We start from the raw sequence: 27615 nt of genomic DNA on the forward strand, positions 1-27615 counted from the left end.
CATAGTGTCATTTCTTCTCATATTTGTGAAATTGTTCAATAAAAATGTCAAATAAAAAATGGCTTTCCCCCAAGGGCAGACATGAACTATATCCAATATAAATGTATAGCCAAGGAATCTCAACCAAAGAAGGTAAAATAAAACTCATTCCATCTGAATAAAAAGAAAAAATCTCGACTAAGAAAGAAACCGTAGTGAGTAATAAATCAACCTCATCTCCACAAATTTAAATGGAAATGACATTTCTGTTTTTTTCCCTGGTTACAAACATTATTATCATTCTGCAGTTGCCTTTGCAACATTACTATACACAGTCCCTAATGGGAAAATTGTATTGCAGAGTATTATTCTACTGAGAAAATTATTCACAAAAGAATGGGTAAAATGTTGAATCATCCAAACCTGCCAAAATATTTGCAGATTTTGCTTATGATATTCCTGGTGTGTGTATGTGTGTTTTTTCTTTTTAACAATACGAGTCTTTATACAATCAGCAGAAACACACAGAAAAGGTGCAGAAGGATACACATTTCTATTTTACTCGTTCTTTTAAAGAATGAGACAGATCTACCATATTTAAATCTAAATACTTAAATCTAAATACTTAAATCTTTTAATAAAATAAAATACTTCATTAAAAAGTATTAAAAATACTTCAAAAGGAACTTTCTCATTAAAATCTTCTCCTCATGTAAGATTTTATAGCAGGCTAATTTTTAAAGTGATAATTTTGTATAACCTGTGAACGATGTTATAAATATTCAACTGGAACTTGGCAGAAAAAAGGTTTCCTACCCCTCACCTAAAGAGTTGTTTCACCTAAAGCAGGGGTCTCCAACCTTGGCAACTTTAAGCTCAGCGGACTTCAACTCCCAGAATTCCCCAGGCACCTTCATTTCCATACCTATACAGATTCTACCTCTAGATCAGGGGTGTCAAAGACAATTTCATTGAGAGCTGTATCAGGGTTGTGTTTGACCTCGGGGCAGGGGGGGGCAGCTCAACATCACTCATGTCGGGGGTTCCTGTACTGTCCCGAGTGCTCTGCCAGAGAAAACAGGCTCCCGAGCTCTGTTTTCGGCTGCGACGGCTTTTGATGCCCACGATCTTCCCAAGGCCATTTTCCCTGGCAGGAAAATGCCCATGACCTTCCCAAGGCCATTTTACTGCAGGCCAGTCCTTTGCTGTTTCCAGGGTGACCCTGTGGGCCACATCTAAGCACCCCATGGGCCAGATCCGGCCATACCCCTACTCTACACAGATTACAACAGTGGTGTGTTCCTACCAGTTTGGACCGATTCGGCAAAACCGGTAGTGGTATGGGAGCCTAGGTCACTGGAACCAACACTGACCCAAGCCTGCCACGCCCCTGAACCAGTTCCCCAGTCTCTTGTGCCATCGCCGGCATGTTTCTGCACATGCGCAGAACAGTTTTCAGTCAACTGCGCATATGCAGCAACGTGCAGTGGGTGTGAGTGATGCAATCAGTGCGCGCACACATCATCCTCTCAGCGAACCAGTAATAAACCGGTTAGGAACTCACCACTCAATTAGATCATAGTTCCAGATCCACAGTTTAATCTGAATGTTAGTCAAATACTTGAAGAAACTATACTTAAAACCAGGAATAAGATCATGATGATTGCCTTATCAGAGGAATTAGATAGTTTTGTGTTTCCTTAGAGGATTGAGAAGGATCTAACAAATAAGAAATTATATCATATGACCTCCAGGTTTCTGTACTATGACTTACCAAGACAATTGTGTCCATCTTCAGCCAACATGAAGCCATCATAACACATACACCTGTAGTTCCCTGGAATATTGATGCATTCATGTACACAGCCGCCATTGTAGAAGTCATTTTCACATTCATCAATGTCTGAAAACAAGAAAAAAAGAAGGAAAAATAGCCTAGTGCCAGGCACACAATACCAAATTTAACAGAAATCAGTGTTGATGAATATTGTAAAATTAATGCTAAAATAGTTGTATAACGTTTTATGTTTCATTCTGTATTTTGATATGGCCAGGGTCTAATCAACAATAAAGGCAATTAATGGTAAAATGCTATAATTTCCATTTATAAGGATACATAAAAGTTCATTTCTTAATCTAGCCAGAAATGCCATTATTGGGTGGGGTCTCAATAAATTCTTGTTTTACATTCAAGATCTTGCATATTTTGTAATACTCCCACTGAGCTGTCTGCAGGGTACAGACATGATGCAATAAAAAAAGATGGCGCTTTTATCACACCATTCTGGCAGCTATTTTGATTTTATTAACGATATCCAGTGGACACTCCTATATCATCAGCTGTGAAGAACTTACTTGAAGCTTCCTAGATATCCACTCTAGAACAGGGGTATCAAACTCAAGGCCTGCAGTGCAGGCCGGATCTGGCCTACAGGGTGCTTAGATCTGGCCCAGGGGACCACCCTGGAAACAGCGAAGGACCTGCCCATGGTGCCTCTGCCAGAGAAAACAAAATTCAGGGGGGGCCCTGACACAAGTGATGTCAAGCTGGCCAGCCCCCCCTCCAAAATCAAACACAACCCTGACGTGGCCCTCAATGAAATTGAGTTTGACACCCCTGCTCTAGCAAAGTAAGGAATATTTATTCTAAACTGATGATTGATTGTTCTCCTGACAAATGAAAATGCACTTTCTCAAACTTGTTCCCTTTCGCATACTGTTGTGGCCTGCCAGTGGCCAACAGAGGTGGTAGCAAGCTCAGACAGTGAGGAGGTTGGGGAGGAACATGGAGTCTGGGGAAGGCTCTGATGAGTGCTCTGAGTCAGAGGAAGATATGGGGCCAGGACCGTCCGACAGTTATCAGCTGCCTTCAGAGTCAGAGATCAGTGGGGCAGAAGAACAGCTGGAGCCTGTTCCCGATATGCGCAGAGAGCTGCCAGGAGAAGGGAATAGTTAAGGAACAAGGACCAACTTGGGAGTAAAGACACAGGTAGATGATGAATGGCCCCTCCCATAGGGAATAAATAGGAGTGAAAGGGGAGTGGAGTTTGCAGGAGACAATTTGTTCATTTAACTAGTGTGAAGATTTGTTCGTGATTCTCAGAGACTCCTTGCCAAGTATTTTCTTGTACAGCATTGCATTTGGAAGATATCGGCCTGGCAGCTCTCCAAGCCTGATAAGGTCTGTGGTTGTAAATTCACACTTGAAAGACTGTTTGCCGGGACTTTGCTGGATGTGAATGAGAGGATTTCACATTAGCTTAATAAAAAAAGGGGTTTTAGCTTAATAAAAAAAGGAGTCTGCTTCATGATTTTGTAAAGCCTAAGTCAGAACACCTACCCTTCCCATAACTTAATAAAAACTGCTCTGCACTTCTCATGGTTACTGCTAGGTGGAAGTTGATTAATGGACAGTGGTCATATTCTTTCTATGGGTGCCCCCAACGTATCTCCCATAATTATTGTAAACATGGAGAGGTGGGATGGCCACACTTCACTATTGCCATTCCTGGTGTGTTGGTCTGTCTTTTTTGGAGGGAAAGGGAAATGTGTTTAAAGCAGATGGGCTACTGGCACTCATTGTGGAAGGAATGTACTATATTAAGAACTGGAGTATACAGCATATCTTACAACCAGACATATTTTGTTGCAATAGAGCAGGGGCAGAGGTGGGTTCCTACCAGTTTGCACCTATTCGGTAGAACCGGTTCGTCAAATCTACTGAACCGGTTAGAAGAGGTTCCACCAGTGGACCCGGAAAGCAGGCCACACCTACAGAAGAGGTTCCAAAAATTTTTGAAACCCACCCCTGGTCCTTGGATATGATTATTCTACACTATCATGCTCATATTTATAAAACTCAGTGCCTCTGTGAAAGGTAAGGATGACTACTGCGTTTGTGGTGCAATCAGAACATTGCATGTGTTGAAGTTGTTTTAACATAAACCAAAGCTGCCTTTTAAAAAACAAGTTTACATCATATTCTTATGCATGCCAGTGCTGTGTGTGAGGTAATTTAAGGTGGTTCTGACAAGTGTCGTCGGCATCTTCATATCCGGTCACATGGGCGGCAAGCCACTCCCATCCGGTCACATGGGCAGCAAGCCATTCCCACAAAGGAGGCCACACCCACAGAGTAGGTTCGAACAATTTTTGAAACCCACCACTGAGCAGGGGTGTCAAAGTTGATTTCATTGACAGCCGCATCAGGGTTGTGTTTGTCCTCAGGGTGAGGGCGGTGTGATCAGGGAGGGCATGGCCAGCTCTACATCACTCCTATCAGGGGCACCTCGATGGCCTCAGCATTCTGAGGTGGCACAGTGGTTTAATGCAGCACTGCAGGCTACTTCAGCTGACTCCAGTTCTGCAGTTCAGCTGTTCAAATCTCACCGGCTCAGGGTTGACTCAGCCTTCCATCCTTCCGAGGTGGGTAAAATGAGGACCCGGATTGTTGTTGGGGGCAATATGCTGACTCTGTAAACCGCTTAGAGAGGGCTGAAAGCCCTGAAAGCGGTATATAAGTCTAACTGCTATTGCTATTGCTATTCTGCCAATGAAAACAGAGCTCCGATTTCACTGGCAGAGGAGGAGGCTGTCATGGCTGAAAATGGAGCTTGGGTAGGCCCTCCTAAGCTCCGTTTTCGCTGGTAGAGCCACCAGGGACCAGTCCTTCACTGTTTCCAGGGTGGCCCTTGGGCGAGATCTAAGCACCCCTTGGGCCCGATCCAGCCCACAGGCTTGGGTTTGACACTCCTGCAATAGAGGCTTTCTCCCAGTGAAGCAAAGTAGCTGTGAAGGGTTCTCTCATGCAGAGATAGCCCGAAAAGATTTCAAACTTATAGAAAACATGGCTGCTTTCATGGTTAAGAGAAATAGGCCCCTTAAGGGCTCTCACACATTGCAAGGCCCTTCTTTCAGAGGATTTCCACAGCTATAATAAAGGACACACAGTCCTAAACATTTCCCCCAAACTCCTTGTGAAACTCATTCCCAACACAGACTCCTCTGTCTTCGTCACAAAGTGCAAATCTGCAGTGAAAGCAGAGGTGGTATTCAGCAGGTTCTGACCAGTTCTAGAGAACCGGTAGCAGAAATGTTGAGTAGTTCAGAGAACCGGTAAATATCACCTCTGACTGCCCCCTCCCCATCTATTCTCTGCCTCCCGAGATCCAGCTGATCGGGAGGAAATGGGGATTTTGCAGTAATCTCCACCTGGAGTGGGGAGGAAATGGGGATTTTACAGTATCTTTCCCCTGCCACGCCCACCAAGCCATTCTACGCCTATCAAACCACGCCCACAGAACCGGTAATAAAAAATATTGAATCCCACCACTGAGTGAAAGGTTATAGAAAGACTGCTTTGCATGGAACCTCCAAGTATTTGTGGAGGGGAAAAACTCCAGACCCAAACTGTGAGGTGTTGCTACTATTAGTTCTAAATAAAGTGGACTGAGGTCCAATATGCATTTTTAAAAAAATATTTTTAATTGTACATTGACAGTTCACTGCCATTGCAAAACTGGAAATGTGATGTATTATAAAGAAAAATGTGCGATATGCATATCTTATGTTCCTATTACAAACATGGGGCCCTTTCTTTATGAAACCATGGGAAGTTGCTGGATTTTTGAAAGAAAAAGAAAAAAAGCTCCAAGCACAGCAGACAAACCCTAATGAATTCTCCAAACTGCTGCAATGCATTTCTGTCAAATGCTTGAAAAAAGAGGAAAGAATGTGCATAGTAGGTTATGTGCGTGTGTGAGAGAGAGATGATTCGAATTGTAAATTGGGCATGTCTGAAAGTCTCCCTTCCCTGCAGTAAATGATGCTTTTATGGTAATGGTCAAAATTATCCGCAAGAAAAATAATGAACAATCTTAAACTACAGTCTAGACGCTCCTATCCCCAGTATTGCTTTAATGACAGCCTTTCATCCAACATGAGCTGTATTTGGCTAGAAAGTGTGTTTTTCTTTCATGCCATGCTCCTTTTACAATTGGATCTGGAACTAATTTGAGAAACATAAATTGCAATTGACTTTCATTAATTTATGTTCTTGAACCTCTGTAGAAATGCAGTCATCAGGAAGCCGTCTGCCTGCATAAATCTCAGCTATCCAATTCCAGAACATTGCACTTGGGGAAATCAGGCAGCAGCAGCGTTTGAGTACTGAAAAGGGCTTGAAATGTAATATTTTGATTGCTGATGTGTCGGTAGTTAGTTCCACGGAAATATTTCTTCGGCATCTGGAATGAACAGGTAGGCTTGCACAAATGTTGAAGAAAGACAAATTGAAATAAATGATACGGCAACAAAGAAGCGAAGAAGATGAAACTCATAGGCAGCGAATGCTAATGGTGAAGTTCCCCTCCAAGGGCCTGTCATTGCCTTGTGTATTCACTTCTTCCTGGGCTGCTGGGCGAGGATTAGTTCCCAGCTGATCGCCAGTTTGAAGGTGGAAAGTTTGTTCTCCGAGCTTGTGGATTGGTTTCCATTTATTACCTGAGGATTACAAGACTCTTGCCTTGTCTTGTAATCCTCAGGTAATAAACTGAGCCCACAAACTCAGAAAACAAACCTTCACCCTAATCCTACATGTAAAAAAGATGCTGAGACTCTGGAAAGAGTGCAGAGAAGAGCAACCAGGATGATTAGGGGATTGGAGGCTGAAACATTTGAAGAACGGTTGCAGGAACTGGGTATTTATTTATTTATAAAATTTATATGCCGCCCAATCCCGAAGGACTCCAGGCGGCTTACAAAAGAGAAAAAAAAGACACATAAGGAACACATAACAAAAAAAAAAACCGGTTTAAAATAGCAACACCTCATACATTCATTCTAATCGGGGCTGGATCCAAACAGTGAGGTCAACAGCCCCAGACCTGCCGGAACAGCCAAATTTTTACAGATTTACAGACTCTAGAAAGAGATCAGAGAAGAGAAGAGAAACAAAGATGATTAGAGGTCTGGAGGCTAAAACATATGAAGAACAGTTGCAGGAACTGGGTATGTCTAGTTTAATGAATAGAAGGACTAGGGGAGACATGATACCAGTGTTCCAATATCTCAGGGGTTGCCACAAAGAAGAGGGAGTCAAGCTATTTTCCAAAGAACCTGAGAGTAGAACAAGAAACAATGGATGGAATCTAATCAAGGAGAGAAGCAACTTAGAACTGAGGAGAAATTTCCTGACAGTTAGAACAATTAATCAGTGGAACAACCTGTCTCCAGAAGTTGTGAATGCTCCAACACTGGAAGTTTTAGAGAAGATGTTGGATAGCCATTTGTCTAAAATGGTATAAGGTTTTCTGCCTAGGCAGGGGTTGGACTAGAAGACCTCCAAGGTCCCTTCCAACTCTGTTATTCTATTCTATCTATTCCTAAACCCGAGCTACTAATTCACCACTATTACAGATCACCATGGTTTTTTTTCAGTTGCCCTAATAATGACCCACGGAGACCATGAGGTCCATGAGTGCAACTCCTGACCACCATGTTTTCTTCATTTCTTCTGCCCCCACACCTCTGATTCACCCTTATCCCAGGCAAGCTTTTTGGTTTCTACTTTCTTTTCTTCTCACCCTCACTTTTGAATTAAACAAAAGATAAGTTATAAGGAAGGAAGGCTGTTACTTTGTTGTGAATTTTTTTTTCTCTTTGCAGCTTCATTCTCCAAAGTTTCTAAGAGGATTCTAAGAACAAAAGGAACAGACCATTCCTGTTGCATTGATAATTGTAGCATCAGAGCAACCCTATGAATAAAGAGAAAGAAAATAAAGAATCTGTTTTACTGCCAAGGAAGATAATTTAGAAATGCACCTGTGCAAACATCTGGAAAAATTGAGTATAATTGGTCACCCAGTTAAGAATGCATCTGATACTGCTGATGCTGCTTATTCCACATCTTTCTATCTTACCAAGAGATAGGCTATGCTATAGTCTACTTGGTCAAATGCCTTACTGAAGTCTAAGTCTGTATATTCACAGTATTGACCTGACCTATTAATTTAGTCACTTTGTCAAAGAATGCAATCACGTTTGTCTGGCATGATCAATTTTTGACAAACTCATATTGGCTTCTAGTAATAGTGCTTCTTATTTCTAAGTGTTTACAGATCCTTTGCTTGATTCTCTTTTCTATGATCTTCCCAGATATCGATGTCAGGCTGATTGGTTTGTAGTTTCCTGGATCCATTTTTGCCCCTTTATGAACATCGAAACTACATTAGCTTCGTAGTCCTTTGGTAGTTCCCTGATGCTCCAGTATCTTTGAAAGATATGATACAGTGTTTTTGCCAGCTATTTAAATAACCATGGATGTAATCTGGTGCTGATCATCTGAACTCATCTAGAGTCTATAGGTGTTGCCTTACCATTTTTCTGCCTATTTTGACTTGTATTCCTAGTCTGTCTTTTGTGGTTCTGCTTTTAGTAGGTTCAGTTATTCCCCCCCCCCCATTTTCCGTAAGGCAGGTGCAAAGAATGTATTACTGTATTTTTTGGAGTATAAGATGTACCTTCCCCCCCCCCCCAAAAAGAGGGTGGAAAGCTGGGTGCGTCTTATACACTGAATACAGCAATTTTGGCATACTGAAACCCGCCCTATATATACCCTTCCGTCTTGAGTTCTATGTTTGAAGTGACATGAGGTGACTAACAGTACTGACCACAAATAATAGTATTTTGTCCAGACAAAAGAAATGAATTTAAGCCTTTTCCATAGCTGGGGACTAAGAAATATTTCAGGCTTTGTGTGGGTGCGTTGGGGGTGGGTGGGTGAGGGAATGGAATTCCAGATTTTCTGTATGATTTAAAAATCTACAATTATCTATTTTTGGATGAAATGATTAGAGGTTACTTTTTCCCAAAGGAAACACTGTAATTTAGACATCTGCCTAATATACCTACTCCAGCATGTATTTCCTTAAGGGAATATAATAGAGCAGTGGTGTCAAACCATTGCCATCCCTGGTTTAGCAAAGGGGGGAAAGTTGTGATACATCACATGACGACAACATGATGCTGTGAGTTTGACACTCCTGCAATAGAGCATGTGAGCGCATCAGAGAGTGTGTGTGCGTGTTTGTTCATTCATTATTTATGACTAAATGATGACACTCAGCATCACAAATTGCTAATCACATATGGCTTATTGAATGCCAATCATAGAAAAAGATACTTGCATGATAATACTATTCATTCATGAGTTCGAATCCCTAGCACCGCGTAACAGAGTGAGCTCCTGTTACTTGTCCTAGCTTCTGCCAAACTAGCAGTTCGAAAGCACATAAAAATGCAAGTACAAATTTAAGTTTTGATTATTAGGGGTAAAATGTTATGATACAGGATATAGTCAAATAAAGGAGGGATAATGATGACACCCTATATACATATATCTGAGTATAATATAAGGAAACTAGATGAAAATTGCCAACAGCAATTTGGAAAGGAGGATTAGAAAAATCTGTTATTAAATATTATGGATGTTTAGCTAGAATAGGACATAAGGATTCAGTGATATTGGAGGATTTTAGAAATATCAAATGAAATGCCAATATGTGGTTATGTATTAAATTTCAGTATATTTTATGATGAAGGACGTTTAAATAATTATAGTCAAACATAAATGGAGGTATAAGGGTAACATGTATAAATATTTGAGTTAAAATACTTGAGTTAATATTAAATTATGCTTGATGACTGTGGAAGAGATGCACGAAAACCTTTTGTAACCAACTGATACATTTTCTACAGTATGTATGGATGAGAATTTTTTAATGTTGTTTTTTATGTTTAAAAATAAAAAAAATACAAAAAAATGCAAGTACAAAAATAGGAACCACTTTTGGTGGGAAGATAACAGCGTTCCATGCACCTTCGGCCACATGAGCATGGAGACGTCTTTGGACAGTGCTGGCTCTTCGGCTTTGAAATGGAGATGAGCACCGCCCCCTAGAGTCAGGAATGACTAGCTCATATGTGGGAGGGGAACCTTTACCTTCACCTTATTAGAAATATATGTTGGTTGAAAGTAATAACTATGTCTAATGCTATTTGTTTTATTTGTATTAGGATGTATGACACCAAGGGGCCACACTGTTCGCACATTGATATAGTTGTAAAAAAAAAACTTTACAAAAACTTTAAAAAGAAGAGATATATTTGTTAAGGTGGAGGCGTTTTGCCTGTAAGCACTGTAGGCTTGTAATTGCCATGGTTTTTGAAACCATGAAACGAAACCATGAAACGAAAATCAATTAAAAACACACCACATGCCTCTTTGTTTTATTGTTTTCTAGTTGTCGTGATATTTTCAAGATGTGAAGGCCTGAGGAAACTGTAAAAAGATTTTTTTAAAGACTGAAGGATTGTTTGTGGAGACAAGGTCAAGGGTGATCAATGGGAATGGAAAAGCTTACAGAAAGAAAATCTGATGTCTATTAGGGAGAAAGAAAAGATAGAAGTGGAACAGGTTTGATAATAGCCCACGAGGAGCAGAAGAAGTTGTTAATTAACATTCTAGGACTGGGGTATCTGTTATTAGTCAACCATCAGTCTACACAGTTGCAAATACTTACATTTTTTTTTCTAACTCTGGCAGAAAGGGATATTTCTTTCTGCCTTCTATCTGTTCCTATGACCAGCCTGGTTAGCCTTAGTTATCCATTCACCCCAAAGGATAAAATGTTTGTCTCTGATCATATGCAAGGACTGAGCAACTGAGTGAAAGACTATCTATCTTGCAAGGTGGTCAAAAATGAAAAAAGAAATAATAATCATATACACTCACAAATACACTGATCAAGATAATTGTCAAAATTAATGACAATTATCTTTATCTTAAGGAGTGCTCTTCCCCCCCCCCCCCCCGCCTGGTGATTACAGTGGCCAAGGTTGCATATAATTATACAAACCCTCAGGACTGGTTGCAGCAATAAAGAAACACTAAAAAGTTTACTGTAATGTCAATAGAAGGGGAAAAAAACTCAGGAAAAATTCAGAAAGGGATTCAAAACAAGGGAAAGAAATGTACTTATATTATCAAAGCTTGGAGTCATTGATCATACCAAGGGGATTTGCAAGGCATGGCAAAAAAGTCAACTGTGCCAGCTGTAAGTGTGTGTGTGTGTGTGTGTGTGAGAGAGAGAGAGAGAGAGAGAGAGAGGGAGGGAGGGAGGGAGGGAGGGAGGGAGAGAGAGAGAGAGAGAGAGAGAGAGAGAGAGAGAGAGAGATGTGCAATGGGCTTCATTAACCTGTGCAGAAATCTTATCTTTGGCCAAGCAGATCAAAACAGGAAAAGGCCATGGTGATTACTTTATCTCTCTCATATGTAGTTATTTAGAGGGGTGGACCTTCACCTTAACTTCCCTTTATAACTTATATTAATACTATAGCAAATTCTCTGTGGGAATTGGGACTAGATATTATTATTTTTTAAAGGGATAAATCTATCAATCTATTTGGCAGGCCTGCAGCCATCTTTTCTTTTGGATCTTTGGCCTGTCACACTTTCTATTATTCTACTATGTGTTTTCTATTGTGGGAAAATAGGAGGGGGAATTGTAGGAGTGAGATGTGATGTAGCCATAACAAAATTCTTTCTAGAAAGCCAAGGTCATCCTTTGTTTTTGCATCTGACCGGAACTGGATGGGTGGAATTGCCAGCATGGCAGTGGGAGATTGGATCATGTGATTGATGGACTTGTGGGTGTGGGGGCAAGATCCTGAACTTTCAACACATCGGGGAAAACCAGAAAGCTTTCGGATTCGGGTTTTCCCCGATGTGCCAACATGGCTCTCTTAATAAATTGGAACTTTGAGCAATACTTTGCCTTGGACTCTGATTTACCTTTGGATGCTATTTGGAACCCTGACATAAACCTGAATCTGAAAGCTTCCCAGTTTCCCCCACCCAGTTGAAAGTTCAAGATCTTGACACCATTAGTGTACTTAATACCATCAGCAGAATGTATAGTACACCATGCATTTAAGAGAAACATTGCTTGATTGGGTTGAGGCAGAACATATCCTGGCAGATGATGAGTAAAGGCTGGCTTTAGGGAAGGATGCTCCCATATAGACCATATAAACACCCAATGTCCGCCAGTGTCACCCAGCTGGCTTTCATGTCTAAAATAGAATTAGAACTCACAATCTCCTAGCTTCTAGCCCACAAGAACTACAATTAAAGTAAAAGTCTGAAGAGATTCTCAGTCATCCAGGTCCTGGTTGTCCCAAATTGCTTTTTCAGGAGGAAACTGGACTTTCTTGTTTTTTCGTTGAAGACGTTTTGCTTCTCATCCAAGAAGCTTCATCGGCTCTGACAGGATAGTGGGGAAATGGAAGGATTTATATTCCTTACGCACAGCTGGAAATTTGCATCCTTTTAGAGCAGCACTGTCAAACTCCCGGATGCGTCACGCACTGGCCACACCCACACCCGGTTTAGCGAAGAGGAAAACAGTCCCAAAATGTCATGTGACACTGCCTTGATGACGTGAATTTGACACCCCTGTTTTAGAGGGTTGTTGTTGAAGCACTTGGAGGTTTATCTATGTCCCCAGGGTCACCTGAGTAGTGTACCTAAATAGATTCTCCAGTGAGAATCTCTACAGATTTTTAGCTATATAATTTGGGATGAATACCCTTTGAATGATGTGGGTGTCGCAATGGAGTTCCAGAAAAAAAAATGCAGATTACAGGAAGCAGGAGCACTACTCCGGTGACCCTAAGGACACAGATAAACCTCCAAGTGCTTCAAGGACCCTCTAAAAGTATGCAAAGGGCCAGCTGTCTGCAAGGAACATAAATCCTTCCATTCCCCATTATCCAGTCAGAGCTGAAAAAGCTTCTTGGATGAGAAGCAAAATGTCAAAACGACACTCCAGGTGCCTCCTGAAAAAGCACCTTTGGTACAATTAAAATATTTATTGATAAAAATTGGGTATGCCTTCTGTATGGTATACAGATAGGACCACATAAAACACTTTAATGATGGAATCCCTACACTCTAAAATTTAGAGAAATTTCTTCCAGCTGCTATGATGTGTTCCAAGGTTTACGTCTTCCACAGATACAATTGTCACAATCAGAAACTTTGCATGATGGGTACAAAACTGCAACCTCCAATTTTGGAGTGTCTCCTCAATCCCTCCCTGGCAACCAGAATGTTCTATTGGATGACCTGATCTTGACTCTAGAAAGAGTGCAGAGAAGAGCAACAAAGATGATTAGGGGACTGGAGACTAAAACATATGAAGAATGGTTGCAGGAACTGGGTATGTCTAGTATAATAGAAAGAAGGACTAGGGGAGACATGATAGCAGTCTTCCAATATCTCAGGGGTTGCCACAAAGAAGAGGGAGTCAAACTACTCTCCAAGGCACCTGAGGGTAGGACAAGAAGCAATGGGTGGAAACTAATCAAGGAGAGAAGCAACTTAGAACTGAGGAGAAATTTCATGACAGTTAGAACAATTAATCAGTGGAACAATTTGCCTCCAGAAGTTGTGAATGCCCCAACACTGGAAGTCTTTAAGAAGATGTTGGATAGCCATTTGTCTGAAACGGTATAGGGTTTTCTGCCTAGGCAGGGGGCTGGACTAGAAGACCTCCAAGGTTCCTTCCAACTCTGCTATTGTATTATTGTATTATTGTATTATTGTATTATTGATATAGCTGTGGAGAGTGCATTATGTGGAACCTCTATTTCATTCCAGTTAATTCTTAGACAGAGAATTGCAGGAATTCAAAGGCTTAGCCTAGGTTAAGAAGTCAAAAGCACATCTTGGAAGAAGGCAATGGAAACCATTTGTGTACTGTTCACAAGAAAATGACATGAGTGTGTCAACAGATTTTGGATTCGCTGTCTACCTCAGCTTGGGGTAACAGCCAGCTGACCTTGGGCGATGTCCAAAAATTAAGCAGGGTTGTCCCAGGTTAGTACTTAGATGTGGGATTCCCTGGGGATTCCAAGATTATTGGCTAGACAGGAAACTTAAAAAACAACAATGAAACAGAACACTTCCATTTCACTGCCAAGAAAAACGTATGGATGCAACCACTTGGAATTAAATTTGTTTTGATAGCATCTTGATGAACCTTTGAGGGCACCATGAACAAGTTAAGAGACTCATGTTTATGAGAAGGATGGCTATATACATTTGATAAACAAAATAAATAAAGTTTTAGTGAGACTATATCCAAGCCAGGGATAGGATAGGGTAGGGTAGGATACGATAGGATAGGATAGGATGGTTGGAAGGAACCTTGGAGGTCAAGCAGGAGACTCTATACCATTTCAGACAGAAGGTTGTCCAATTTCTTCTTAAAAACCTTCAGTGATGGAGCACCTACAATTTATAAAGGCAAGTCATTCCACTTGTTAATTGTTAGGTCATGAAATTTCTCCTTATTTCTAGGTTGGTTTCTCCTTGATTAGTTTTCATCTATTGCTCCTTGTCTGTCTTCAGGTGATTTGAAGAATAGGTTGACCCCCTCGTCATTGTGGTTGACCCTTAAATATTGGAGCACTGCTTTCATATCACCCCTAGTCCTTCTTTTCATTAGATTAAACATGCTCAGTTCCTGCAATTGTTTTGTTTTAGCCTCTAGTCCCCTAATCATCTTTGTTGCTCCTCTCTGCACTCTTTCTAGAGTCTTAGCATCTTTTTTTATATTGTGGCAACCAAAACTGGATGCAATATTACAAGTGTAATCTTCCCAAGGCATTATAAAGTGGTGCTAACACTTCATATGATCTTGATTCTGTCCCTCTGTTAATGCAGCCTAGCACTGTGTGGGCTTTTTTGGCAGCTGAAGCACTTTGCTAGCTTATATTTAAGTAGTTGTCCAACAGAAATCCAAGATCCCTCTCACTGCTGCTGAGCCTGGTACCACCTCTTCTATACCTTTATTGATCATTAATGACAGATTGGTGTTTTAATGTTTTGCAAAAGCAACCATAAAATCGCTTACAATAGAAACAAAATACATATAGGAATACATATTCTGGAAATCTATCTGATGTTTATTTCATGCATGTGACTGAAGATCTACTTCATTCATAATATAACTAACACTACCTGGATACCCAAGCTTTGCTACGAAACCATGTGATCGGGCCAGCCCGCAGGCTGGATGAGTCATGCGCTGGCTACGCTCATATAAGACGACTGGCAGTTGGAACAGAGTTCCTTTCAGGTGGGGAGGGGGAGTAGAACGTCTAACTCCTTAGCATCAACACTGTATAAAAATACTGATGATCTGATCATCAATACTGATGGTCATTTCGAAAAATCCTTTCTTAGCAAGCACCTAGAAGCCAAGAGGATCATATGTGCCAAATTTCAAGTTTGTAGGCTTTACACTTCTGGAGATTTCATGATGAGTGAGTGGTACTTGGCTTTTATATATATAGATGAAGTAAATTACTTCCAGACTATCAAAAGAATTGTCAAAGCAGAGACATCTTTTTTGTTTTTGTTCAAAAGTTAAAATGAGAGCTAGCTCGGAAGAGAAGATTAGGGCACCAGGCTAGAAACCAGACAACAATGAATTCTAATTGTGCCCTCGGCTGGGCGACTTTGGGCCAATTCCCTCTCAGCCCTATGAAGAAGACAAGAGGTAAACACATCTGAAAAATGTTGCTAAGAAAACTGCACAAGCTTGTCTGTGAAATCCCTGAATCCTGCACATTTTTCCTTGAAAATGCTGCACATTTTTCCTTGAAAATGCTGCACATTTTTCCTTGAAAATCCTCAAACACTTTTGTAATATTTTAAAAATGCAAATCTGTGAATTTCACCTGGGAATTTATGAATTTGTAAAAGCTCAAAGGACCCCATCTCCTCTGTGTTATCCTAGTGTTTCTAAAAACTAAAATTCCATCACCAGAATATAGTGCAATCCCACATGAATGGGGCTTTTTGTAATTTTAATTAACTGCAATACTTCCACATAATGAGCAGTTATATAGAGACTATGTTATTGTCTAAATGTATTTTAAACAAGCCATTTTAAAAAGGGTTTTCCTGTTTTTCCCCCTTATTGTGGGCTATTTTTAATTAAAAGGAAAGCTTTTAATTAAGTTTGGAACAGCTTAATTCAAGCAATGATTTGGTCCTTTGGTTAGTAAGCCTCTATTAAGATACAAAGCAATTAAGAAGAAATGGATTCGGGGCAACATTTTCTCCTCAAATAATATAATGGAAGGGAAGGATATATCAGGGACAAAGTCAGATCAGGAGACACGTGTTTTAGACAAGTTTGCATTCCCTTTAATAGTATGGTTGTATTTAATTTTCCACCAAAGACTAGCATTTTGGTAAACGAGATGTTCTACAGAATATTGGTTTGGAAAAGATGTAAGCATACTAAAGGGAAAGCAGGATTGAACACCCTCACTGTGTTTGTCCCTCTCTCTGAAATCAAGACCTGCATTTTTGCAACATGATATAAATAGTAGCAGGGGTGGGATTCTACCAGTTCCCCCAAACCGTTCCGAACGCTCAGCAAACCGGTTGTTAAACTGATAGGATCCCACCCCATGAACAGTAGGTTTAAGAGCAAAATAGGAGCAAGAGAACCAAAGCAACTGGATTGACAGCATCCAGTGATAATGAAGAGATCAGGAAGTTCAAAAATGAGGGTGTTTTTTTACTTTATATAAATGTTTTTGTTTATGGAGACCATAGCAAGCTGTGGTGGCCTTGAAAACATGCACTGGGATGTCTTATCTGCCTATTGAAAAATTACTGTCATCACATGGACTGTGCCGAAATGGACAAATTAACAAAAGAAATCCAGGGAAAAGAAGAAACAGAATATTAACAGATATGGGATAAATGGTATAGGTGGATGGAGGAAAGAAACAAGGATCAATGAAATAAGTCAATAAAACCCAAAGAGAGTAGTTAAGGAGAATTATATGCATAGAGCCGAGGTGGTGCAGTGGTTAGAGTGCTGTACTGCAGCCACTTCAGCTGACTGTTATCTGCAGTTCGGCTGTTCAAATCTCACTGGCTCAGGGTTGACTCAGCCTTCCATCCTTCCGAGGTGGGTAAAATGAGGACCCAGACTGTGGGGGTGATATGCTGACTCTGTAAACCACTTAGAGAGGGCTGAAAGCCCTATGAAGCGGTATATAAGTCTAACTGCTATTGCTATTGCTATTGCTATTGCTATTGCTACTCAAGAGAGTTTAAAAGTACTAGAGGTAATCACCCAATATAGCAGATAGATGAGTAAAATAAGAGGGTTAAAAATGGTGAAATGCAAATGAAATATACTAGAAGGGGAAATAACATAAGGAGAATTGTATCGATTGGCAATTGCTAGTAGAAAGAACAGGAAGTTCCTATTCATACTGTATTGTACAAATGTAGTGTACGTCTAAGTTTTGTGTGTGTGTATTTTGTAAATAAATAAAAATATACAGGGCGGGGCATAACCTTTTCCTAGGGGGTCACAGCAACACTTGTAATAACAACACAAATAATTCATACACCATTCGAAAGCCCATCAAAAACTGAGTTTATTGACACGATTTAATAGTCAGTATGACCACCATTAGCCCTTCAAACAGCATTCAAACGAGGTGGATAAGAACACAACAAATCTTCAAACAGTTCCGTTCGATTTTCCAGATTTTTCAACACAGTTTCCAAATTCATTCTCAAAGTTTCAACCGAATATCGACACCTCATTTTAAAGCCCATAAAAAACTGAATTGAATGAGCTATTAAATGTTAAATTTGTTTCGGTTGAAACTTTGAGAATGAATTTGGAAACTGTGTTGAAAAATCTGGAAAATCGAACGGAACTGTTTGAAGATTTGTTGTGTTCTTATCCACCTCGTTTGAATGCTGTTTGAAGGGCTAATGGTGGTCATACTGACTATTAAATCGTGTCAATAAACTCAGTTTTTGATGGGCTTTCGAATGGTGTATGAATTATTTGTGTTGTTATTACAAGTGTTGCTGTGACCCCCTAGGAAAAGGTTATGCCCCACCCTGTATATTAAAAGAAAAGAAAAAGAAAAATTACTATCATCACAAGGAAGCCATCATTAGAACTGGATATGGAATAACTAAATAGTTCATGGCTTGGAAAGGAGCATATGTCGATTGTCAACATATATATGCAGAATATATCATGATAAATACTTGACTAAAAGAAAAAGAAATTGGAATTAAAATTGCTAGGAGGAACATCAACAGTGTCAACTCTCCGTGTTGACATTCCATGCAGAGTGTCAGCCGGAGCCGGATCTCAGATTACAGTAGCTGGGTTGAGATGAATGAAGCTATTGGATAACGTGATTTATTGACAGACTGAAGGGAGGGAAGAAACATGGGCAAAGTTCAAAAGCAGATAAAGAAAGCAAAAAAGATGGCTGCGAATAAGAAATGCCTAATGAAGAATGCCTAATGAAGCTGTTAATAAATCACTGCTTTTTTGTATTACAATATCAGGTTGCTTATAATGAAACAGGCATCATTAGGGTACTTTACAAACAGACATGCTGATGACACCAGTTTGATGCTGGAAATGAAGGAGATTTAAGACTTCATTGTTGGTGAAAGAAGAGATGGGGAAAATCTGCTGCTTAATATTATAGCACACACACAACCTACAATCCCACTGCTATGATAATGTCAAGAGGCAACACTAGCCCACTATATATGGAATCCAACGGTGGGTTTCACATTTTGTTACCACCGGTTCCCTATGTGCTTCCACACAAGCACCTGACCTTCTGCACATGCACTTTGCTTGCACATGCACCTTCTGGCCATGCGCCCGGCCTCAAAAACATGCCTAAATAGGAAGTTATAGAGTCGGGGCAGGTGGGTTTCTACTATCAGTTTGGGTGAACCGGTCCGAACCGCCTGAATACCACCTTTAGCAATAGCAATAGCAGTTAGACTTATATACCGCTTCATAGGGCTTTCAGCCCTCTCTAAGCGGTTTACAGAGTCAGCGTATTGCCCCCACATTCTGGGTCCTCATTTTACCCACCTCGGAAGGATGGAAGGCTGAGTCAACCCTGAGCGGGTGAGTTTTGTACCGCCGAACTGCAACTAGCAGTCAGCTGAAGTGGCTGCAGTACTGCACTCTACCCACTGCGCCACCTCGGCTCTGATCAGATTGATGGGATCAGATGAAAATGAAGTGTTAACATTATCTTCCTAGGCTTTACCAGTACTCTCATGAAGAATATAAAAAAAGATCTATTTTCTCCTTGAGAGGAAGACTATGACAAAACCAAATTAAACATTAAATTGCAGAGTCATACAAGGATGTACATTATCAATGATTTCCCCAATTCTAACATATGGCTGGAAAAGAATCTGAAATTCTGAACAAAGAAAACTAGATGCCTTGGACTTATGATGCTGGAGATGAGGGTTGAGATTGTCTTGGATTACAAGAAGAATAAATCATTCAATGCAGAATGTAACAATATCAGACAGCTTACTGGAAGCATTAATATTGGGGGGAAAAACCTTCAATATTTTTAGATTCATGATGCCAAAGCAAAATCATTAGAGAAAAATCTGAACCTTGGGGGTGGGGAATCAAAATCCATGAAAAGAGTCTAGTAGAAAGCAAAGGAGCTAGAAGATGGCATAATCAGGGGCTTATAAAAACTTTCTTAGAGGCAGAAAGTGATGGTGACTTGATAACTATCAGTGATTTAATTACAAAAGAGCAATGGAGAATATCATTCTTTACATATCCTTGGCTTTTAAAACTTATAATTTCTAAGAGTGGCCCTTAAAGATTAAAGTTATAGCTGATCTTTAGGACCATAAGAAAATAGGCATAGTTTTGTGATTTCTGGCTAATCAGCATTAAATATGGCAGACTAGGAGGAAAAATTGGGACCCGTCTGTGTAACAGAGCTTCCATAGCCAAATCACTCTCTTTGATGGAAATCTCACTAATGTTTCATAGCTTTTCCATTCAGCTATTGTTGTGCTAAGTACATCCACAAGGACAGGCTTTAACACATGTCAGTGAGCTCTGAGGAATACTGGAAAACAACAGTTTAGTGAACTGAAATGAACAAGGTGATTACTAGAAACTAGCATAGGTTTGTTAAAAGCAGGGCATGCCAAAGAAACCTCATTGCTTTCTTTGATAAAGTGACTAAATTAGCAGATTGAGGAAATGCTGTGGCTATAGTTTACTTGGACTTCAGTAAGGCATTCGATAAAGTAAAGATCACAGCTTACTTCTTGGTAAGATACAACAAATCCAGAAGGCTTTGCAGTTGGCTAACCAACAAAATTCAATGTGTAGTAGTCCGTGAGACTACATCTACATGGAGGAAGCATGCAGTTGAGGTCTTGGAACCAATACTCTTCAATATTTTCATAAATGATCTAGATGAGGGGATTAAAAGGGCATCAGATTTGCAAATCACACAAAGGGGGCGGGTGGCGACTCTTTGGAAGATAGACTCAAGATTCATAAGGATTTTGACAGACTTGAATATTGAGACCTATCCAATAAGATGCAGTTCAGTGGTGAGAAAAGTAATGCCCTGTACTTAGGCAGGAAAAACCAAATGCACAGCCACCTGACTCAACAGTAGTAACTTCCAGTGATGGAGCACCCATGATTTCTCAAGGCAAGTTGTTCCACTGGTTTATTGTTCTCACTGTTAGGAAGTTTCTCCTTAATTCCAGGTTGTTTCTCTCCTTGATTAATTTCCAACCATTGTTTCTTGTCCTGCCCTCTGATGCTTTGTAGAATAATCCCCCCCCTTTTTGTGGCAGCCCCTCCAATACTGGAATACTAAATAACTAATTAGGTATGTTTAGCCTAATGAAAAGAACGCTTGGAGTGACATGATAACCTCTTCAAATACTCTAAGGGCTGTCATAGGGAAGATGGGGTTGATTTATTCTCCAAAGCACCTGAGGCCAGGACAAGAAGCAATGGGTGGAAGCTAGTCAGAGATAGATTGAATCTGGAACTAAGGGGAAACTTACTAACAGTGAGAATAATTAGCTTGCCTCACAGAGTTGTGGGAACTACGTCGCTGGTTGTTTTCAATAAAAGATTGGACAACCAGTTGTTTGGGATGGAATAAGGACTAGTACCTTGTGCAGGGGTTGGACTAGAAGACCTCCAAGGTCTCTTCCAGTCCTACGAATCTATGAATCTACTAGTCCAATATTTATTTAGTTAGAGAAGTTAGCTACGACACTGAAACAACCAATCAAAGCAGTTTGAAATACAACAGCAATAAAACCATTGCATAGATCAGTCAATTAATACATACACAGATATAAGAAAACAGAATGAAATAAAACAAAGCAAAACAAAATGGGTGAAACAGATAAAATTGGAATGAAAAAAAGAAGAAGAAGGAAGAAAATATTGCAAATATCCTGCCTATGATTTTTTTCAGTGTGGTTTTCATTCCATGAAATTTTTTTTGAAGGAGCTTTACATTTTAGCTCATTTTGCGAACAGTGCTTCATAGAGAATAAATTGCCAGACTCTCGTTCAAAATCTAAGGGTAGATTCCAACGGGATTACATTTAAGATTTTTTCCTAAAAGATCCAATATAAAAAAAAAACAAATAAAAAATAATCAAGGAAATTAATATTACAGATACACCAGTGGTGGGTTCCTACCGGTTCAGATTGGTTCGGCCAAACCGGTAAAAGCTTGGTGGCCTGGGTTGCTGGAACTGGCAGCGATCCAGGCCTGCCATGCCTCTGAACCGGTTCTATGGCACTACCATCTTGTTTTTTGCTTCTGCACATGCGCAGAGCAATTTTAGTTGTAGCAAAGGATGCAGTTGAGAAAGGTCTCCACCTAACCCAGTGGTTCCCAAACTTGGCAACTTTAAGACTTGTGGACTTCAACTCCCAGAATTCTCTAGCTGGCTGGAGAATTCTGGGAGTTGAAGTCCACAAGTCTTAAAGTTGCCAAGTTTGGGAACCACTGACCTAACCCATTCCTTTCTTTCTTACCAGTGTAGGGGCTATTGTTTGTTTGGAATTGTTTTATTTTATTTTTATTCATTTATTTAGTTTGTAAAACATGTATGAGATAACAGGTGTAAGTATAAACATGGACATGAACACAGGAAATGGGTACGAATAAATGGGGACAATGGGACAGGGATGGGTGCTGGTGCTCTTATGCATGCCCCCTTACAGACCTCTTAGGAATGGGATGAGGCCCACGGTAGACAGTTTAAGGTTAAAGCTATGGGGGTTTGTAACAACAGAGTTGGGTAGAGCATTCCAGCTTTTGATGCTGCTTTCCTTCATTCTGCTCACTTTTGGTGTTCTTTAATTACAAATTCTACTCTGAAACACATCAGGAATAAAATGTCCTCTTTGGAAACAACTGGCAGCTGCTTTATTTTCCTTGTGGGGTTTTCACAGCTGCCTTCAGCCTTGGATTTTAAACACTAGAAGCTGCTGGAGATGCAAGGGAGAATAGAGTTGCACACTCTAGGTTACAAGCTCCCAGCTGCACTTTCCTAGAATAAAACTCTACTAAAACATCCCAGAATGTGGCCAGAATCTGTTGAGAACGGCCAGATTTGCCGTCTTCAGGATCCGTTGGCAGCCCAGAAGTTGAGCTAAGACAGGTCACAGATGCTTGCTTCACATCCAGGAAAAGCTGAGCTCAGAGACATGTCTGAACTATGAAATTTGTTGTCATAAAGAAAACACTGTTTTCACTGCTCCAGAATCAACTTTCCTCCTGACAAACAATAATTATGCCTTGCTGGGTTGTAACGTTGTTAGAAAGAAGAGACAAAGCTCTGGTAAAAGTTGAAGCTTGCTTCTAAAGAGCGTACGTCAGTTCTTCAGATAAAACTACATTATTTGCATCGTTTAGGTGACTGTGATGAGATAGAGTGATGTCCCATGCCTATAAGACTAATATTCAGGACTGGGCTTCAAACATGTCAGCAACGGGTTCTCTGCCCGGTTGCTGGATGGGCATGGCTTTGGTGGACCATGACCAGAGGTGGGTTCCTACCAGTTCGCACCTATTCGGTAGAACCGGTTCATCAAATCTACCGAACCGGTTAGAAGAGGTTCCACCAGTGGACCCGGAAAGCAGGCCACACCTACAGAAGAGGTTCCAAAATTTTTTGAAACCCACCACTGGTCCTTGGATAGGATTATTCTACACTATCATGCTCCTATTTATAAAACTCAGTGCCTCTGGGAAAGGTAAGGATGACTCCTGCGTTTGTGGTGCAATCAGAACATTGCGTGTGTTGAAGTTGTTTTAACGCAAACCAAAGATGCCTTTTAACATCATATTCTTATGCATACCAGTGCTGTGTGTGAGGTAATTTAAGGTGGTTCTGACAAGTGTCGTCGGCATCTTCATATCCAGTCACATGGGCGGCAAGCCACTCCCATCCGGTCACAAGGGCAACAAGCCACTCCCACAAAGGAGGCCACACCCACAGAGTAGGTTCGAACAATTTTTGAAACCCATCACTGGACGTAACCTAGTCGGCCTCCTGCACCATAGCAGAGGGGGCATTTTCACCTTCCCCAGGCTCCGGAGGCTTTCCTTGAGCCTCTGGGAGGGTGAAAACTACCTCCGCAGGCTCCAGAGGCCCTCTAGAGGCCACAAACAGGCCAGTTTCTGGTCTTCCAGAACTTCTGGGAGGCTTGTCCCGCCCCCCCCCCCCCCGAGCCTCTGTGTGGGCCCTGCATTTACCTCCAAAACAGGCCACATGGTAGGGGCAGGGTGGGGTGGAAGGGGCCAGCCAGGGAAGGGATTTGGAGGTTCTCTGAACCGGCCATAACATTAGCTCGGGAGAACCGATAGCAGCTCACTATTGCTAATATTCACCAATCTGAGACTCACTAGGTGTGGTTTTATAATATGGAGTAAGCATCTGTCTACCATGCCTAGATAGCTCAGGATTATGCCTCAAAGTCTTATTTACATTTTAAGAACTTGAGACAGGCAATACTGTATTTAGACCTCATATTTAGACCACAGGATTTAGTTTTGTTAGAAAGGGACGCGGTGGCTCAGTGGCTAAGATGCTGTCAATCAGAAAAGTCGGCAGTTCGGCGGTTTGAATCCCTAGCGCCGCGTAACGGAGTGAGCTCCCGTTACTTGTCCCAGCTTCTGCCAACCTAGCAGTTCGAAAGCACGTAAAAAATGCAAGTAGAAAAATAGGGACCACAGGCCTACTGGAAGTTCTGGAAGTTGGGAAATGGGCCTGTTTATGGCCTCTGGAGGGCCTCCGGAGCCTGAGAGAAGCAGTTTTCACCCTCCTGGAGGCTCGAAGAAAGCCTCCGGAGGGCAAAAAATGGGCCTACCGGAAGTTCTGGAAGTCCAGAAATAGGCCTGTTTCCAGCCTCTGGAGCCCCGGGGAAGCAGTTTTGGTCCTCCCAGAGGCTCAAGGAAAGCCTCCGGAGCCTGGGAAGGGCCATGGTGCAGGAGGCCGACTAGGCCAAGCCCACCAGGGCTACGTCCACCCAGCAATGGGACAGTAAACCTGTTGCTGCAATTTTTGAAGCCCACCTCTGAACTCATCTGCTGGGACAAGAGTACAATGGTACCGATAAGTTCATATCAAGGAAGGAAAAGAGAGATATACAGTATAATGGATTTGAGAAGAAAAGGTTCTGATGAACTCAGGCAGCAGGTCATCTTAAAACCTTGAAGAAGAAAATGAGAAAGACTAGAAATCATATAAACAAAAAGACATACTGAAGGCACAATCACAAACAGTTATGACTAGTCGTCAGAATGAAAGACATCTAAATAGACCCAGGTAGATGCACAATGATTTCTAAATGTTGAAAAGGAAATAGTTGCACTTATCTCTGGTATTCAGTTATTCAAATTCTGAGCTATCTCAGCAATCTCAATCCTTAAAAACCTATCCCCAAAAAGCTTCTTGTGACAAATGATTGGCAGGAATTTTGGTTTCCTCTTCCCTAGCCTTATCCTCAGTTGAATCCAATCCAAGGGAGAGAACAGGACAATTTTCGGCTCCAGTTCAATGTCTTGTCTCATTAAGCAAATACAGTAGTTCATCAATGCATATTCAGTTACAATCTGAATTTGGGGGTGAGGCAGGGGTGGGTTTCAACCGGTTCGTGGTGGTCCCTGCGAACCGGTTGGTTGGCGAACCCGGAAGTAAGTAACTTCCGGGAACGGCGAAGGGTGCGCCCGCCCGCGGTCCTTACCCGGTTTTGATGAGTTCTGCGCTTCCACGCATGTGCAGGACGCATACAGCGCCTGCGCGATCCTCCAGGAGCAGCTGGAGCATCACGCAGACGCTAGTACGCATGCGTGCACCGCGCGCATGCACGAGGACGCCGCCGGCCCCGTTCCAACCGAACCGGTTGGAACGGGGCGAGAAACCCACCCCTGGGGTGAGGGGATAGTCTCCTACCAATTTTTTGAAGATTTATTTTAGGTAGAGAACATCCTCCTTCTAAGAAAATTACATGTCCATATTATTATTATTTTTAAAAAAATCATTACATAATATCTATTGCATTACACTACAATGAAAGGCCCTCTGCACGGTTAGATTTTGTATTTTAGGAAATAAGCAACAAATAAGAAACCTAATTTGGAGCAAACCAATTTAAAGCAGATGGAAAAATTTACTTACAGAAACTTTCTTTCACAGCTATGTCAATTCCTCTTTGGCACAGTTTGTTAAAAAAAAAAAGTCCTCTGTTTTTAGGAACATAACCACAATTTACAAGAATCTGCATTGTGAAATATGCTCTGAAATGGAAATCAATTAATAATGCTGTACAGTTTGAGTCTTGTTATTTTTGTACATTCCACCTCCTAACCAACAGCTTCTACTTCTGTGGAAGAGATACTTCTTTTAAGCTGTGGTCAATTTGCCTTGCACATTGTTTTCTTAACTCTTCAGCATACATCTTCATTAAAAAGGGTGCCCTTATGTTTCCCAATGTTCAAAAGAATTTGTGGGCTTCATAAACCAAAATAGATTTTGTGAGAAGCTGATTTAAGAGCTGTTTTTGGTCTTAAGGCTGTATTTGCTGGTTAATGCCCAATAGTTTAATAATAAACCCATGATCATCTGTCTTGGATAAACAATTTAATCTATTGATACCACAAAGCCTGATAAGAGAAAGGGATGGAATGAATCTCTCTCCAAGTTTTGTCTAGAGCAGTGATGTGTAACCTTTTTGTTGTTGCATGCCAAAAGCGCTAACGCCCAACAGCAGGTGCCCACCTGCCCACACCCATAATGCAATGTGCACGGCCCCGTGCGCCCCCTGTGTGTGCTCTGCCCCCTGTGCATGCATTTGCGATCCCCTGCACATATGTGTGTGACTCCCTGCATGAACACCGCCCGCCCATTATTGGCTTCCAGATTGGTGCAGGAGGCTTTCCAGGCCCAAAATGGACTGCGGGGACGCTGTGTGACCCCCAAAATGCAATGAGAGTATCATCCCATGCATACACCCAGCAGTGTTGGGTTCCGGATCCCGTTCCAACCGGTATGGTTGGAACTGCCCGGCGTCACCCACAGGGACGCATGCGTTGTCCCTGCCTACGATGCCTCCAGAAGCCTCTGCGACGCTCCAGCTGCTCGGCGGAGCATCGCGCAGGGATTGTATGCACCATGCTCATACACAGAGGCGCCAAAGACTTAAAGGATAGGTAAGGAGCTCGGGCGGGCGGGGGGGCCCTCCAGAGCACCATACCGGAACAGTACCCGGTGCTCTGGGCAGGCTCCAGTACACCCGTACCGGGGCATACCGCCTGCAACCCACCACTGATGCCCCGCCCCCTGCACATGAAAAAATAACTTCTGTGGACCACCAAAATTTCCTCGCAGACCACCAGTTGGTGCCCACTGATCTAGAGTACATAATAACCAGAAATTTTTGGTTGAACCTGGATGGAAATTCTCCCTGGTTTAAGAGTTGGTTTGGCCTAAAGAGTTTTGATCACTAGAGGATTTACTAGATAGGATGAGTGCATCCTTAGAGGATCTGCTGGATCTCAGAAGTCGGAGATTTAATCCTGAAATGAGTAGGAAAATCCCACTGCGCATTGAAAAGAATATATTATAGATTTAGATTTAGATTTAGATTTACTTTATTTGTATGCCGCCCTTTTCTCTGGGGGGGACTCAGGGCGGCTCACAATTCAAGGGAAGGGAGGAATAGACAAGTTACAAACATGAAGACAATACACCGTTAAAAGCACAACAGTCATACCATTCGAGTGGGGTTGAAGTCTTTAGCCCCAGGCCTGTCGGAACAGCCAGGTTTTAAGGGCTATGCGGAAGGTCTGGAGGGTGGTGAGGGTGGTGAGGGTGGTATAACACAATGTTGTGCCTGTAAATCCATCTGCGATATAGCTGAGAATATGAGGTATCTTTTCATGATTAATGCAAAGCTAACGTATCACATGTGGACATTCAGAATTCTTGGCTTCTTATTATCTTTCAGGTCACCAAGATTCAATTTTAGCTTCCATTTCTTGCCTATCCACTAGAACGCATTGATGTTTGTCCATCGTGTTTGAAGAGGATCTTGATATCTAACAGATTGTGGGCTGTCCATGATGTGTCTGCAGCAGTGGTGGGTTCCTACCGCTTTGACCCAGTTC

General features: G+C 41.5%; 1 protein-coding gene across 2 annotated transcripts in view; it reads right to left on the reverse strand.

The window, feature by feature from the left end:
- SCUBE1 (signal peptide, CUB domain and EGF like domain containing 1) overlaps window positions 1–27615 on the reverse strand; it is a 204190-nt gene that overhangs the window by 149308 nt on the left and 27267 nt on the right. For both annotated transcript variants that reach the window (XM_087722202.1, XM_087722203.1), the window contains exon 3: window positions 1754–1882. In XM_087722202.1, the coding sequence (XP_087578328.1) occupies window positions 1754–1882 (129 nt within the window). The remainder of the gene's footprint in view (window positions 1–1753; window positions 1883–27615) is intronic.

This window comes from Thamnophis sirtalis, unplaced genomic scaffold (genome assembly GCF_051295495.1).
Source record: "Thamnophis sirtalis isolate CommonGarterSnake01/CBP01778 unplaced genomic scaffold, rThaSir2_p1.2 scaffold_9, whole genome shotgun sequence".
NCBI classification, from domain to species: domain Eukaryota; kingdom Metazoa; phylum Chordata; class Lepidosauria; order Squamata; family Natricidae; genus Thamnophis; species Thamnophis sirtalis.